Source organism: Hydra viridissima, unplaced genomic scaffold (genome assembly GCF_058129835.1).
Source record: "Hydra viridissima isolate aposymbiotic clone 2 unplaced genomic scaffold, HvirCarnegie_v1 scaffold_3, whole genome shotgun sequence".
Taxonomy (NCBI): Eukaryota; Metazoa; Cnidaria; class Hydrozoa; order Anthoathecata; family Hydridae; genus Hydra; species Hydra viridissima.
The window spans coordinates 13,375,286-13,392,030 of NW_028324302.1; the positions used below are offsets into that span (position 1 = coordinate 13,375,286).

At 28.1% G+C, this 16,745-nt stretch overlaps 2 protein-coding genes across 9 annotated transcripts; one reads left to right on the forward strand and one right to left on the reverse strand.

Moving 5' to 3' along the window:
* Window positions 1-471: 471 nt before the first annotated feature.
* LOC145200234 (transforming acidic coiled-coil-containing protein 3-like) lies at window positions 472-16,290 on the forward strand. 7 transcript variants are annotated; one of them, XM_090080968.1, is made up of 15 exons: window positions 472-678; window positions 914-985; window positions 1,285-1,790; window positions 2,225-2,443; window positions 3,418-3,479; window positions 6,690-6,762; window positions 6,940-6,997; window positions 9,467-9,608; window positions 9,752-9,814; window positions 14,447-14,536; window positions 14,897-15,029; window positions 15,207-15,274; window positions 15,363-15,562; window positions 15,707-15,827; window positions 15,917-16,290. In XM_090080968.1, exons 3-15 carry the CDS (start codon window positions 1,292-1,294, stop codon window positions 15,980-15,982), a joined length of 1,794 nt encoding a protein of 597 aa, XP_089937094.1. In that variant the 5' UTR covers window positions 472-678; window positions 914-985; window positions 1,285-1,291; the 3' UTR covers window positions 15,983-16,290. The 7 variants fall into 7 exon arrangements, with proteins under 7 accessions (XP_089937094.1, XP_089937096.1, XP_089937095.1 ...); XM_090080970.1 differs by having other exon boundaries at window positions 491-678; window positions 914-970; XM_090080969.1 differs by lacking the exon at window positions 472-678 and having other exon boundaries at window positions 983-1,097.
* On the reverse strand, window positions 4,494-6,470 carry LOC145200250 (uncharacterized). Of its 2 annotated transcripts, XM_090080977.1 has the most exons (4): window positions 6,022-6,467; window positions 5,826-5,902; window positions 5,258-5,504; window positions 4,713-5,065 (listed from the first exon to the last, which is right to left on the reverse strand). In XM_090080977.1, the coding sequence occupies exons 2-4, from the start codon at window positions 5,886-5,888 to the stop codon at window positions 4,977-4,979; spliced, it is 399 nt and encodes a 132-aa protein (XP_089937103.1). In that variant the 5' UTR covers window positions 5,889-5,902; window positions 6,022-6,467; the 3' UTR covers window positions 4,713-4,976. The 2 variants fall into 2 exon arrangements, with proteins under 2 accessions (XP_079930588.2, XP_089937103.1); XM_080074462.2 differs by having other exon boundaries at window positions 4,494-5,065; window positions 5,826-6,470.
* Window positions 16,291-16,745: the final 455 nt, after the last annotated feature.

Here is a 16,745-nt window from a genome sequence, read left to right on the forward strand (position 1 = left end):
GTGTTAAATTTTTAAAGTAATTTACTTAGAGCGCGTGTCGTAGCACTCGAAAATTTACTTTGAGCGCCTGTTATAATACTCGAAATAGAACAAGTTTCGTGGTTTCGTTTAAAATAGACTCTCTCCGGAAACAATTTTTTAGTTACAATAAAAACCAATAATTTTTCATTCTTAGGTTTACTAACTCTCTCCTCCTCCCCTCTCACCTTCCTCCCTTACTCTCTCCCACGCACTCTTCCTTCTTTCTCGAGGGTTATAGATAAATACATATTTGTAAGTTATGCTCACATGAATTCAAATCGGGATGCGCGCAATTTCCTTAATTGAAATACAGCTTGTTATATCCTATAGGATATTCAAAACTTTATAGATTTTTTTTATGAGACATGTTTTTCCTTAAAAGCGTAAAAGCTGAGCACAACCCTTATATTGCGAAAAACAATAGAAGGGTTTTGCTGTAGCATAAAGTTTATATGCAATATTTTGTGTAATATTTGAAATTACAAATTTTATTTGGATATGTTTGTAAATAATTAAAATTTAATAATTTAAGCGACCTCCATTCCAAAAAATAGATTTGATAGTGGCTGAATATTTATTCGATACTATTTATATGGCTCAAATCCCTGACACAGTTGGGTATAACACAGCGATGATTTAGACATCATACCAATTTAGGTTTTAAATCTTTTAATAATAAATTATGCATAGAGAAGAGATAAGAAACACCGTATTCAATGAGAAATATATATATATATATATATATATATATATATATATATATATATATATATATATATATATATATATATATATATATATATATATATATATAAATATATATAATGGTAAAGAAGATTTTTTATTCTGAAAAATGTATGTCCCGAAAATCTTATTAAAATCAAATTCATAGATTTTAGAAATTTCGTTGTGGATCGCAAGCAAGATACAAAGAGTATATTTCTACACGGTAATTTATTTGCAGGTAAAACATTTAAACTGCAACGAGCGCGCCAATGCTAATAATGCTGACTAACTTTTTCATTGTTGGCTTTCTGTCTAACTGTAACAACACCAGAATAAATAGTTACTTGAACGTATATTGTCATATTTTTTTTATATATAATATATTATTCCTGCTATTGATATAGATATTCTAGCACAGATATGCATAGACTGAGCAGATTTGTAGGTTTTTGGAAACTAATATTACAGCAGTTTTTTTACATTTATCATTTTTCGTGTTTCTTCTATTTTACCATACTTACCTAACATTTACCTTAGATAACTTATGGATTCTGATGATGATTTTGATGCTAGACCTGTTGTTCGACGAGGTGGACCTGTTAAAGCAAACTTAAATAGCAATAATTTACTACCAACACAAAAACGTGATGCACCTGAAGAGAATTATGATAATTTACTAATAAAACCACGAGAAGTTCAGAAATCTGTTTCATCTTCGCCAAGTTTAAATAACACTGTAATTAAATCTATAGAATCTAAAGAGAGTGAATTAAATGGAGTTGTTAATGATTTCAATAACTTAACTATACAGTCAAAACCAAAAACTAAAATTGATCTCCAGATAAACAGCCTTAAAAATGATGAAAGTTTCAATAAAATATCTGAAACTGATAATGTGCTTTTAAACAAAAGTAAAGAAAATTTAAGTTTTAATGATGATTCAACAAAAAAGCCATTAAAATCCTCAATTGTTCCAAACGAAGAAGCTACAGCTAACATGGCAGTAACATTAAATGGTTTATCTAACCAAGCTCTTGAAGAAAGTAGGTGAATGATATTTTTTTTAATTTAAAGAGCTTTGCATTTTTATTTCTTATTTTGTTTGATGAAAGTAGGACTAAATCATCTGTAAGAAGTACCATTTTCCTGTCATTTTAATTATGTATTTAGTGGAAAATGCTATAATTCAGAAAAATCCTGTTTCTGTCATTTGTCATGACGTTAATAATTTTTTTAAGCATGTGTACTCATCATGTTAACATGACAAGTACATATGTTTGAGAAATTTTAAAAGAAAACTATTTTATGAGTGTTTAATTTTCACTATGGTTTTCTGTATTATACTTTCTCTTTGTAAGAATGTTTGGGGACACAGAAGAAAAAATTTGTGAATCGTATAAATATTATTAAAGTTTCCTTAAAGTACTATCAAATAAGAATTTAAAGTTGAAAATGTTTGAAATGATTTATTATTTAGGTGCACCAAAGCCCAGGAGTAAAGGGGTCAAATTTGATTTGGATTTTGTACAAATGTCAACTTCATCAGACCTTACTATTGAGTTAAATGATTCTGGTGTTGCTAGCCATAATACTAGTGGGGTTCCTCCACAACAAAATTGTAATAACTCTCCTATGCTGGGTATGATGCAATCTTTTGGTGAAGACTTTGATGCTCAGTTCAAATATTCTAATGCTGGTTAGTTTATTTTACATGGTTGTTGTCCATGAGACTGCAGTAAACAAAGAATTCTTCATTTTTTTAAACTTGTGTCTGATTTGCATTGTCATAATAAAAATACTTTCTTAACTATTCAATTATTCTCTTATTTGTATAATTTAAAGTTTCACGCCCATGAATGTAATAAATGATCTTTGTTTAAATTTTTCTACAATTCTTTCAAAACAAAAAAAAAGTTTAAATATTTTTTAATAATACAGCTTTAAAACTGATCACTTAAAGACTTTCATATCATTTTCTACATCAGATCATTATATATCTATTAATTTGAATTCTTACTACCTTTAATTTTATCAAAAGTATTATTAATGAAAAAAATTTCTTGTATGTATGGTGTATAAAAATTATTCTTAACAAAACTTATTTAATAAATTAAACTTACACACAGTTGTAAATGATAATAGTTATAATGATAGTAATAATAATAATGATAATAATACAAAAAATGACAATGATAGTAATAATAAAAATAACAATAATAATAATAAAATTAATAATAGTAATAATAAAAATAACAATTATTCTTATTATTGTTGTTGTTGTTGTTGTTGTTGTTGTTGTTGTTGTTGTTGTTATTATTATTATTATTAATGTTATTATTATTGTTATTTTTATTATTGCTATTATTGTTGTTACTGTTGTTATTGTTTTTTTTATAATAATAATAATAATAGTACTGGGATAATAATGGGATAAAAAACTCAATTAACCTTCAATAAAATAGTTTACCAAAGCTTGCAATAAACTATTAAGATAAATGTTGTATCTAAGAGGAAGAGATTAATTCTTATTGTATTGAATATCTGATTCACTAAGCCAGCCGTGTTTAAATGTTTCAGTTGATATTCTGTGAAATAATATTCTTTGTTTTTAAATCATGATTCTCCTAAATTAAAGTTGAAGGAATAAAGCAATGAACTTTTATTCTTTAGGAGATTTTATTGATGACCTGGATTTTTTGGAGCAATGTGGAGATAAAGACAGTGATGCTGCAGTAAAAAAAAATATTCTTTCTTTCTTTTAAAAGTTAATTCTGCATGCTGACTTAATGGTATAAGTTAAGAGTAGTCTACTGATCATATAATAAAATTTGAATACATGTGTTAGTTTAAATGTTATAGTAAAGATAACATTTATAAGGATATATAATTGTGCTGTGAGTGAAACTAATACATGGAATCAAGTTTTATATTCATCAAAATATCATGTTATACTATTATAAAGATATTTTGATTAATGTATAAAAAATGCTTGCTGTTTATCCATTTATAATAGTAAAAATCTATTTATTGTGTTGCTTTACCACTTCTTTGTAGCTGAATGATACTTAAGTGATTAATACTAAAGTCTATTAAAATAGATCAATATAAGTGCCTACTGTTTTGATCAGTTAAATGTTTTTTGTTTTTTTTTTAAATACATTTAAAGGAAAAGTCTGTTGTTGTTTTTTTTTAATTATTTAATGGAATTCACATTACATCATGTAAATTATTAGTCCATTATATGATGTCTTATGCTGTTTCTTGTAATTGTATTGTGTATAAAGTAGACAGAGAGAAAAAAGCATAATCAATGTTAAAAAATCAAAAAGTTGGCTTAATTTAGGAAATCAATTAATGTGGTTCATAGGACCCTAAAATGGTAATAGAATCTGTTGGTCAGAATGTTTAGTAAATTGCTAGTAAAGATATTGTTTTTGTGCTTTTTAATGATATGTTCATTAAAAAAAAATGAAAAGAATACTTGTAAATATATAACATTTGCAATAACAGTTGTTGGATTTTCTAAATTTGAAAAGCTTGTTATCTTCACATAAAATAACTTAAAATAATTAAAACAATTTTTCTGTATATGAAAGTAGAATCAGTATATGCATTGAATGCAACTAGCTATTTTGTAAGTAACTCTGCAAATGTCTTTAATTTAAAAACTAATGCATCTTGAAAGATTTGTTAAATAAACCATTTTTGTATAAAAAGGTGAAGGCGCTAAAGTAAAACCTGTGACATAAAAATCACCGTGTATTTATTGTCCTACCATCAAATACTAAATACAATGATACTTTTTCATCTGCTTGTTTATCTATTCTTTATAACTTCCAAAAAAGCTTGGTTTGTATTAATTTGTATGAATTAACAAAATTATGATAAATCTATAAATATCCAAAAAAAACTTTATGTAATAAAGAAAAAAAGGTTTATTAAGAAAATCGTGTGGTATGTTGAAACAATCTTCTTGTCCATTTGTGAGAGAGAATAGTAATGTAGACTTTTTTGATACCGATATTGATTTAGTTCAAGTAGTTCAAAAAGTATATGTAGTGTTGTTCTAAGCCATATTCTTTTTGTAAATTTCATGTATTTTGGTCCTAAATTGTCTTAGAAATTAAACAGGCTGCGTGACTTTTTCTTTATCCACAGCATTTTTGGTTTAGGTTTTTTTTGCATGTTAGATATTAGATGATACTCTAAATTTGTTAAATATTCTTAGGTTATGTAACTTCTTTGTCATAAAAGGCTGGATCTTCTTGAATTTTTTCAGCTTCTTCCATGTCAAAGAATCCTTCTAATTTCTTCTTTACTATTGTAAAAAGAAAAAAAAAGAAAAAAAAAATTTAATGACATAAATATCTTAAAAATTTTACATAAGCACAATTTTGTGAGAAAAGAAGTAAAATTACTTTGAGAAAATGTTTTATTCTATTTCTAACAGATTTGAAAACCGTAGCAAATCCCTACGAATGTGTAAATTGTAGTTTATAAAAATACTTACCAATTTTCATGCGTAAACTGATAATTACTTTATCATAACTTTCTATAGCTTTTCTTATTTCTCCTTTCAAACAATATAAGCACCCAAGGGTTGCTGCACTTTTAATTTGTCCATTTATATCACCCAATTCAAGTACTAACTCCATTCGCTGGCTTTGGCATTCTATTGCAGAATCAAAGTCACAGCAATCTTCATAAATATTGCTCATGTTGTTCAGAATTCTTGCTTTTGATGCTTTGTCATTCAACTTGTAAAATGAAAATCAGATTAATTTGAAATAAGTTGAAATAACCTATTATATATACAAAAAAGCAAGTTTAAGAATAAAGACCTATTTTTATATACAAATAAAAAGTTCAGAAAAGTAAAGAATGATGGTTAGAAATGTTTGTTTAAATGTATTGCTGCTCTAAAATTTTAATTCAGTATCCATTGTATTAATGTGGTACTGCAGCCATTAAATCTAGTTTTCTGATCAAAGAGATCTGCACATTTCTTAAAAATATAATTGATTATTTTAAACATGTTTAAGATTTTTGGTTTAATCAATTTCTTGTATTTAGCTCACCTCTTCAGCAAAATCTATTGCATCTCGAAATGTTTGCAATGCCAGCTCATACTCTCTTTTCATATGGTAAACGCAACCTAAATTTATCATAGCAGCTTTCAATTCATATTTTTTTCTATTTCCAAAAGTAACTAAAGATGTTGAAGATTTTGCAAGTTTAAAATGCAAATCAAAACACAGCTCTGCTGCATCATACTTAAACAAACGGAAATAGGCAGTTCCAAGGTTGTTATATGCAAGGCATTGAGAAGATGTGTTTTTGCTCTCTTTTAGTGCATCTTTTACTGCTTTCTGTAACTCTGTAATTTGCTTGTTTATTGTATCATCTCCAAAGTTTGGTTGTTCATATATATCAGCATTAGGCAGCTTTCGCTTTTTTAATTCTTTTTTTTTTGGAGATGTTTTTTCTTCCATAGTCTCTTCTTTTAAATATTTGTTTTTCTTATGGAAAAAACTCCAATAAAAGAGTTATAACTTAAGTCTTCTTTTCTATCATTCAATAATATTTTTTATCAGTTGTATTATTTATCTAAAGGTATTTAATTGAGTTTCTTTCTTAAATGTTAAAAATTCACAGGTTTACTTATAGTTTTAATAGAGAAACATGATTGCAAACTTCTACAAGAGAAACTCTTATTTTCCTTTATTAAATGATTAAACTTTTAGTTAATAGAAAATCTTCAATATGTATAATCAATCAGCTAAAAGACTTTTCATGATTACTTATGCAAGATCATTGAATTAAACGAATCTTCATTATATATGTATGAATCAGCATGCATTTCTTATCTATTATGCATGCACATAGAATAAAAGATTACATGGATAATCTTTGTTTTAATAAGTTTTCTTTAATACCTGTAGTTGAGACAAGCAGAGTTAGCTCGTAAATCATTGTACGTTCGATTTGACCCAATGTTACAAACAGACTCTCCAGGTACTTATGATGTGTCAAAATGTTTTTACTACTTCAAACTTCTTATTTATATTTTATTTTTAGTTCTTAGATAAACTAATTTGATGTTATTTGACTGGAGCTGGTTCACTAAAAGTAATTTGTTTGTGTAGACATCAAATTTATGTGTAATATGCCACTTCTTTAAATCTATTTTAGATGCAACTCCAGAGAAAACATCTGTAAAAAAAGATTTTTGTGATCTATCTTCATTCAAGTAATATACTTTCATCTTACTAAAGATAACTTAAAAGTTGAAGTGCTTATTGCTAATGATGTTTCTTAAATTATATTTTTGTATATACTTGTATGAAGCAAATGAGTCAGTATGAAATTAGAATAGGATTGCTGGGTTAGTTTTATTGATAGTTTGCACTGTTAAGATAAAGTTTTTTAAGTGATGTTATTTTTTATCTTGTCCTTAAAATGTATATTGCTTGATGAATTTTATTTTTAAAGTTTTATATAAAATTTCACTTTGTAGCAATCATTTTTATTAGAAAGTGCATTAGCTTACTTTTTTTTTGTCAGTAATAAACTATGAGTTATACAGAAAATGACAAAAATATGGAATGAGGCTGAAATTCTGTTTTATGCTAAGCAGCATTCTATCCAGGAGCTGGAAAAGTTCTTCATTGAGTGGAAGACTCAGCAGAAATGGAAAAATCCACAGACTACAGGTCACAAAAAGAAAGGCAAACCCATGGAATAATTTGATGACCTACTTTACATTGATCATGTGGGTGCTCTTACACTGATCATCAATCTTTTTGCTAAGAGATAAATTAGATGACCAGGGTTGATGGAAGTTATGAACATGATTAAAGCTTGCCTTGAACAGCATCCATAACAGCATCCAGATTCTGATTTGAATGCTTCCAACAATAACTAGCAGATATTGAGGCATTAAATAGCTAGGTTATGTTCAAATCTGATACCTTGCTGTCATCTAGTGCTAAAGAAGATTGTAATCTTCTTGTATATGTATGAGCTTCCACTGGTGCTCCAACTCTTAAAGAGAGTGAGATTAAACATAATGTTGCCAAAATTATTGTCCACTCCTGGCTGAATCAATATCTGTTCCAAAAATGCCATCTTTATTTTGAATTAAGCTACTTCCAGTCTTGGGCGTGCTGTTACTGATTTAAATGTCATAAGGAGTACTGTTCATTGTTTCAGGGCTGCTTTGCATGCCAACTAAAATCGAAGTTCACAATAGCTGTACCTTTAAGAATATACTGGGATGGCTAGTTAATGGTAGATTTAACTTCTACAATACATGTAGACCATCTTCCAGTTCTAGTATCTGGTGTTGGAGTAGCAGCTACTTGGTGTTCCAAAGCTTTATCAGGAACTGGTAAGGCCAAAGCTAAAGCCATCATTAAATGCTTGAAGGAGTGTAGTGTTATTGATTAGTGTTGTGCTTTGACACTGCAGCATCTAACACTAGCCTTTACTAAGGTGCTTGCAGTATAATTTTGAAAAAGCTTGGTCGAGCTTTACTACTCTTGGAATTTTGCCATCATATAATGGAGTTAGTGATTGTTGCTGCATTTGAGGGCAATAAGTGGTGTATCTACTAGTCCTAAACATTAAACAACAATTAAATGATCAATTATTACAGACCATTGCATTATTTTCTATTGCATGATGTACCAAAACATTTTGAAACTTTGGAGTTTTACCCCTTAATGTTATGAATTTTAAATGATTTGAATGAATTCTTTTGGAGACTTTTTCCACAAACCTAACAAGTTGGGATAAATAAAAAGAAAGAAAAAAAATTTTTTTTTCCAATAAATGTTAACATTTATTCTACCACTTTAAAAATAACAGCTAGAAAATGGGATCAAATAGGCTGACCTAAAATCTAAAGCAAAATTTCATGTACATATTTTTTTGCTCTTAAACCTAAATTTTTACTCTAGGTGTGCTCAAACTTTTTAAGTTAAATCAAAATCTATACAAGTTGTTTATTCAAATTTTATGAAATTTTTAAATGTAAGGACAAAAATTGTGAGTTTACAAAAGAAAACTGCTGTTTACTGTTATTTAACAACCATTGTTGAATTAGTGAAACTTAACATCATACTATGGATCTTTTTTTCAATACTTCAGAAAGAACTGCACAACCTAAGAAGATATTTCCCTTTTTTTTTTTAAGTCTTTTATTTTTGATCTTAGTAAACAATTTTTCATTATAAATAAGTTTGCTGATTTGTAAAAGTTCCTGTTGCTTTGAATAAAACAAAGGGAAAAAAAATGTTCTAATAAATTTTTATTGTTTACTTATACAAAAAGATTTTTTAGAATATAAGTTTTTAGAAATTTTTTAGAAATTTGTGTCACAAGTTTATTTGTTTCTGATGGTTACTTAAGATTATCAACAATTGGTAAAAAATATCAAGACAAATTTACCACAGTTTTGCATTTTAACAATAATAGATTATCTGGACGTTATATATGTATTGGTATTTCATATATTTAGTATTTATTACTGTTGGTTCTTTTGTTGTTTCCTTTTACTTTCAACCATTTTGTCTGATTTTATGAAATAAACAGTTACTTTCATTAACAAAAGCTCTTAATATCGCTATATTATTTAGGGTAGCATACTTTAGATAGTAAACTGGTAGTACTATTATCTGACTTCTGTTAAGATATATAAATTATCTTATTTACACAGGAGTGATGATTTGAATAATTTTGATATAACTGATGGCCAGGCTGCATCAAATACACTTGCAGAGAATGTTGCTGGTCAGAAATCCTTTGCAATTTTGTCTGCAGATTCATTTGTTTTCAGTTCAGAAGAATCAAAAAGTAAAGTAAGGTTTTTTTTAATTAAGAAAGCTTTGTGTAAATTTGTAAAAAATTATCATTTAGTTACAAGCTTTAGAACTTTTCTATCTTTACTCTTCATTATATTTCAAAACCAATTTTGAACTTTAAAATTTTTTTTTTGGTTTAGGATCAAATAAAAAATGAGAAAAATAAATCTTCATCTTTTTCTGGTGCTATTGACTTGGTTGAGGTAATTTATATTGTTTATTCAAAGTTAAAATTCTTTTTTAATTTTGCTCTTATATTTTTGTTGATAGCATAGCTCAAAGTATCATTGTCAATCTGTTTAAGAAAGTGTGTAGATTTATTAAACACTTGACCTAAAATGCATAGATTGCAATGAGAACTCTTATCATTATAAGAATTAAAAATAAAAAATTGCTTGAGCCGCAGATAAGTAAATTTTATTCCTCTAGGGGAAAAAAACAGTGTTTATGTAAGAAGTTCATAGCAATATATTTTTAAAAAATATAAATTGTTTTTGTTTCCTTTGCTGAAATTACTGCTTAAAAATGTTATTATGTTGCCTAGTCCCTGATAGATATTCATGAGAAATTTTTTGATAAAGATATGCAGTCTGCTTTATCAAGTGCTTGCTGAAGCCTGGTGGTAAAATCTGCCACATACTACCTCAGAACACAGAAAAATGGCAAATATTATCGAGTCAAAAATTAATATGACAATTAATTTTTCAGCAATATAATGGCTTTTATTGGGTTAAGGAAATTAATTTTTGAAAAAATTTTTTTCATGGGCATTTTTGGCAAGTCTAAATTTATTATATAAATTATTTTCTAATGTACAATTTAATTTTCAATGACCTATGATAAATACTTACATTTGAAGTAGAGCATATTAATATCTATTTCGGCGTCAAAACAGTCAATTCTACTCTGAAAAACTCTGGGAGCTCTGATCATGACTCTACTAGCTGACAAGATATTTTAGTGAACTAAGTTTGTATGTGGCCCATGTGGAAATAGAGTTTTCCAGCTTAGAATATGAGTTTTGAAATGATATTAATTACAAATCTTTATTGCATATTAATTTTTGTAATCTAAAAAAGTACTTACTACAGTGATTAAGAATGTTTTTGGCTATTTATAATTATTTTATTGGCTGCACTAAGCAAGACTTAGTGCAAACAATATTTTAAAAAAGTTTTAGACAACTGTCTGAAGCTTCTAAAAATGAAGAGAGCATACTCAAATTTCTATTCTGCCTCTTAAAGTGATTGTTAGTGATATAGTTGTTTGGCTTAACAAAAAACCTCCATGTACATTCGTAGACCAGTATGGGTGCAGTATAGGTAAGAATCCATTGTAATTTTTGCAATTGAATGTCAATTAAAGAAACCTCAATTTTATTATGATTTACATCTTCAATTAAATTTAATCGCCACCGCACAAAGTTCAAAAAACTTTAATAAAAAATTATTTTGCAATTTTTGAGAGTCATAAAGAATATTTATGTTAGATAAAAATCAGTGTGTTAAATTAAATTGTTTAACATATGTTTAACAATACCTTTAACAATAAGAGAAACTTTTATAAACTAAGAAGTAAGACCATTATTTGAACTCATTTTGATTTTTGATTGTGTCATATCAAAAATCTCAAGATGGAACAAACGTAAAACAGTTGTTTGACAAGTTAACATTAAAGACCAGATGAGCAATGCTAAATTTTCCAAAGGATATTCTCCTGACGGTTAAGTAAATTCTCTAAAATCCCTTAACTATGTTGAGTAATTTGTTTTCCTTTGGCGCGAACTAAGTTTTTCGGAATATCACTAAAACGACAATTAAAGGTCGTTTGAAAAAAAAGTCAATTGAAAATTTTAGGTTATTTGATTGCTCAAATTTCAGAAATATTTGCCAAACTTTCTTTTCCCTTAAGTTAGTGTCTTCTGTCGTTTGTCTCATGTCGTTTTTCTACTCTACAAATTTTGAAACGCCTATTAAGAAAATGAATTGAGCTTCCATTCCATTAAAAGCTCAATTCATTTTCGTAATAGGCAGTGACAAATTAAAGGGAAGTTTGTAGTAAGATTTATATTGAGTAATATAGTTAAATATTAAGCAGTTTAGCCAGATACAGTGAGTTTAGATATTAAGCAGTTTAGTCAGATGTAATCAGTTTAGAAGTAGAAATGTAATCCCGAATTAATTTTTTTTATAGCCAAATAAAAGTTTTTTAATCGTGCACTACACGTAACTTAGAAAAGAACAGTGAAGTTTTAGATGAATTTGACTTAACAAAAATTGTTTGTTTGTTGTTTTTTTTTGTTTTTTATAAAATGAGAGAAAGTATTTTAAATAAAACTTTGCTAAAGTTCTTATAAAGTATTAGTTTCTGGAGCATATGTTTTTTAAATTTTAAGTTGATTTTAGCTACCTAAGTAGTTAATAATTGTACTCTCGTGGTTGAATCGAATGTTTTGACTGTTAAAATCCCTAAACGTTTATCTATCGCTTTTTAAGCGATATTTAAAAATGCTCAACGCATTGAAATTTGGTCGAGCGCGAAGTTCTTTATTATTGTTGATCTTTTGAATTTGGGAATGATTTTAAATCTGAAACATCAAGAAAACATTCATACGTTTTTAAATTCTAAACTTTTATCTATTTAATCTAAAAACATCTGTCATCTTTTTGTTCGGCGAGAAAATGAAGTTAAAGATTTGTTCCTAACTGCGATGGGATGCTTTAGTTTAGTGAAATCTTTGTGGATGGTTAGTAAACCAACGAGTTTTATTTAATCTGAAGTCATTAATCTGTCTTATAGAATTAATTGTTTGGTTAATTATTAGTTGTGCTATTTAATAATAGTTATGCGGGCTAACGAAAGTTACAATAAAACTGATAGCGAGCAACGCAGCGAAGGTACGGGCTGTTTAAGTTTATTGAAATGTATGCTTTGCTGCTCTTGTAAGAGATTAAAGAAAAACGATGACCCAGGTACCGAAGATCTTAACAGAAATAATGAGTTTCAAACTTGGGAAAAACAGGCCCTTTTGAAAAGTCCAGACGAGTTTGCTGAACATTCTCCAGAGAACTTCGCCAGCGAAAAAAAGAAAGATCTTAGTAAGACGCCTATCTGTGCGCAAAAAGTAGAAAAACCTCAAAATCCAGTCGCTATTGAGAATAATCCCAACGTCGTAACTAGTTTTCAAGTTGAATCTTCTTATTACGATGTTGGTTTGTGTGCTAAAACTTTGAACGCTGGAGAGGAGAAAAGCAATGATTTTTTGAATGTTGATCGTAAAGAGAATGAAGATATTCATCTAATCAATAAACTACATTGTTCCCCTAAAACCATTCAAAATAGTGAATCAAATGAAACTCTAGAATGTATTACGCGTATTTCTCCAGAAGGCAGTGAGCTGAATGTAGTAGGAAACCAATCCAATGTTGACATTAAAAATCCAACTAATTTAAATACTGCGGTTGAAGACGCTTCTAATAGTTATTCCGTTTCCTCGGAGGTAAAGTTAGTCGACTAGTTATTATTTAGGGTAACTAATTTTAGGTGTTTTTAAGAAATGTTTTGAGTATTAAATTTATTGTTACGTTTGTTAATAAATTATAAATTCAAGTTTATTTTAATTAAATTTAAAATCTATTAGGCTGATTAAAATTCCTAGCGCTAAAAAATTGGCGACGTTTAAAAATTTTTATTAACACAACAAGGGTTCGTCCGAATATCCTTACCGATTGTTTGTGTGTGTGTGGGGGGGGGGCGGTACATTCGGGGCTACATTTATTCTTTAAACTTAAAACAGGAAAAAATAAATTTTAAAATGGTAATTCGGATAGTTTTTTTATCTGGTGTAAATGATTATAAAAATTGAATGTTGAAAAAACTTTCTTTTAAGGATGATCAATACAACAAGCGAGTTTCATTTAAATTAACATAACCGACTTTAATTAGTTTTTAAAATCTTAACTGAAATATCTTTCGTGTAAATTGCTGGGTTAATAAAAGTGACCGAACTAACTTGCTGTTAACTGCGGTTTTGCTGTCTGACTGGAAACCTTAGCATAAATACTGGCGCACTTTACTTTATTATCGTATATTTCTTTTTCCAATCTTGGGTCGTGTAAAGATGCCAAATCTATGCATAGCATAGCAGATTTCATGTTTAGTAACTGTATCGATTCTTTCATTTTATTCAAATCTGATAGAAGTATTTCAAGCTCTTCGCCTGGAGTCAGATTGTTGTCCATTTTTGTCCGTGATATGCTCTTTTTTGTTTTATATTTGATTCGACTAGATAGTTAAAGCAAATTTAATTTTTAATATACAATTGAAAATAGCTTAAGTAAAATTATTAATCTTATTTACAAGGTAACTAGCTTACCTTATAAGTAAAGTTAATAATTCAACTTATTCTAACCAAACATTCAATAAGCCATTAAAATTTCTTATTTTTGTGAAATCAATAAACTGTAAATTTATACCGATATACAAGCATTCGATCGTTAAAATTCGATTTTTTTTTTATTTGATATTATTAAAGTTTTTTTTTTTTTAATGAAAATTCGATGAAAGTTCCCTAGGGTCTTTTATCATGGGAAAATAATTTTATTGCTGCGTGCATAAAATTAATTATTACAAAATCGATGTTTAATCTTTTATTGTGAAATAAAGACATAAAATGTGTTGATTAAATCTTTATTTTGTTGTTCCCCTTATCTCCTTTAAATTTGCCTGCTTAAACTTGTGTTGCTTTATTTACGTATGCTTAAGTTGTAACTATTTGCTTTTATCTTTATTAACTATCCTTGCTATTTTTATTTTATAATGAATTCCATTTTTAGCCTCTTCTTTATACGCAAAGTGATCTTGATGAAGTTGTACGAACTAGAGAGGACAATTGGTTAAAAAAAATCGAAGATTTAGAAAATAAAGTAAATAATTTCAACTATTCAGTATTCTCACAGTAACCTAAGTTGAATGTATATGCATATGTAGATGCCTTGGTGCACAAAACGTGCTAAGTATAAAATTTGTATACTTTAAAATTTCTCATGTTTTTCAAGTTCAAGTTAAACATGTATATCTTTTTTTTTAAAAAGATATACCTGTTTCTCATGTTTGTTTTTTTTTTAAAAAAAAAAAAAAAAGATGTACGTGTTTCTAATTAAAAAAAAAAAAAAAAAAAAAATGTAGAGAAATTTGTAAGTATGTAAAATTTGTAAATTGTACGTTTGTGCGTTGCAGCATCAATATATAGAATTATTTTTTAAAATTTTCAATGGTGCTTTCAGATAAAAGAAGAAATAGCGATGCGTGACCTTCTAGAGCAAGATCACCGAGAAAAAATGGACAGTATTCGTCGCGAAAACAATGACATGAAACAAGTTGTCGCGCAATACGAGAAAACAATAGTTGAATTAACCGGTAATTTTTGAAATCTTAAAGGTTTCCTCTGACAAGTTGTTACAATGGCATATTGCGTGCCTTTGCGTCAATCTAACTTGGTAAATACAGGACCGCAAAGTTCCTGCAACTTTTACAATATTGTAAGATACTAAACAAGTTCTGGTTGTATAATTTAACTGCATTGGTTACTTTTAGAAAATACGCATCATTACAATCAATTTAGTGAAGAGACACTATCGGAAACAGTACGTGCAAAAGAACAGGTCGGTATTTAACGCGATAGTGCTGGGTTTGAAAGTGCACACATTTTTAGAAAATAAATTTTGATTACTTCGATGTTTCCCATCATAGCTACAACAAGAACTACATGATGCCGAAACGAACCTTGTAGATGCATATAAACGGATCGAAAAACTCAAGTTGGCTATTGACACTTATAAGCAAAACGAAGAACATTTAAAGAATTCTGTTCAAGAATTTCAAAGTAAATTAAAACGATCAGAAGAAAGGTATCAACAACTTAAACAACATGCGGCTGAAAAAGTCGAAGCGTAAGTATTTTGATAAACTGAATAAGTGTTTTAAGAACCTAATTTTAACATGAATTTTAAATCTTGAAAAAAAGTTATTTGTTTTATGGAGTAAGCTAAGCTTGTTAAAATACCTTTTCATCTTCGATATTTCAATTTGTTTAGTGCAAACATTGAAATAAATAAAGTTCGCAAGCAAAAAGAAATCGATTTGGCCGGCTTGCAGGCGAGTTTAAAGAAAGCACAAAGTCGCATTAATAGCCTTGAAACCATTGTTGAACAAAAGGTGAGTCACGATTTGAAAATCTGAAAGTCGTTTCATTCTGTTTTCATAATTTATAGGATTTGTAAATGAGTTTTATATTTTTATTCCAGACAAAAGAAAACAAAGAGTTCGCACAAATATGTGACGATCTGATTAAAAAGGTGTCTGGTGAATGAATTTCAAGTTAGTTGTTCTTGAATGTTGTCATATTTTTGTAAATAATTTTTTACGAGATCTTATTGTCGCCTTGTTGATGTCAAATATTAAATTTGTTACCAAATTTTATTGCGATAATAGTATAAACGCTTATGTTTAATAATTATGTTCAGTTATTCTCGAGGACACATAAATACTGTTTTTAATGTGAATCCTGCATGTTTAGCATCGTCAATTGCTAATTTGAAATGTTACGACGTGTTTTGTCAATTTGTTATGTTCTGATAACGAAGTTAGAAGAGAAATTACGCGATCGTTGTCTCGATTACCTGTGTGTGTTTTGTCTTTCTTAAAAGCTCTTCGGTCGTTGTTTGCATTAGCGCCTTTGCTTTAAATTTTTACCATATAAATTTAAATAACAAATGCAAACCTGATCGCTATAAAAGAAAAGCAACAAATGAAACTTATCATGCTTCGGGAAAAATTAGCTCACGCAATAAGCAAAAAAGTGTCATTTAAGTGCAGTCCTTGGGTACTCATACAGTTTAAACACTGCAAATTGTACGCTCCATCTATGAATTTCACCATTTCCTTTGACATACTGGACAAAACCACTCATCTTTTAATATATCACTCATACGTTTTTAAACTTGTTTTATACATTTTGTTTTCTTTGTGTTCTTTTATTATCTTATGGTTTTTTTATTATTTCTCAAATAGAGAATTTGTTATGATCTTAGTGGATTAGGTTCGTAGTTTAAAGTATATCTTCAAATTAATTTG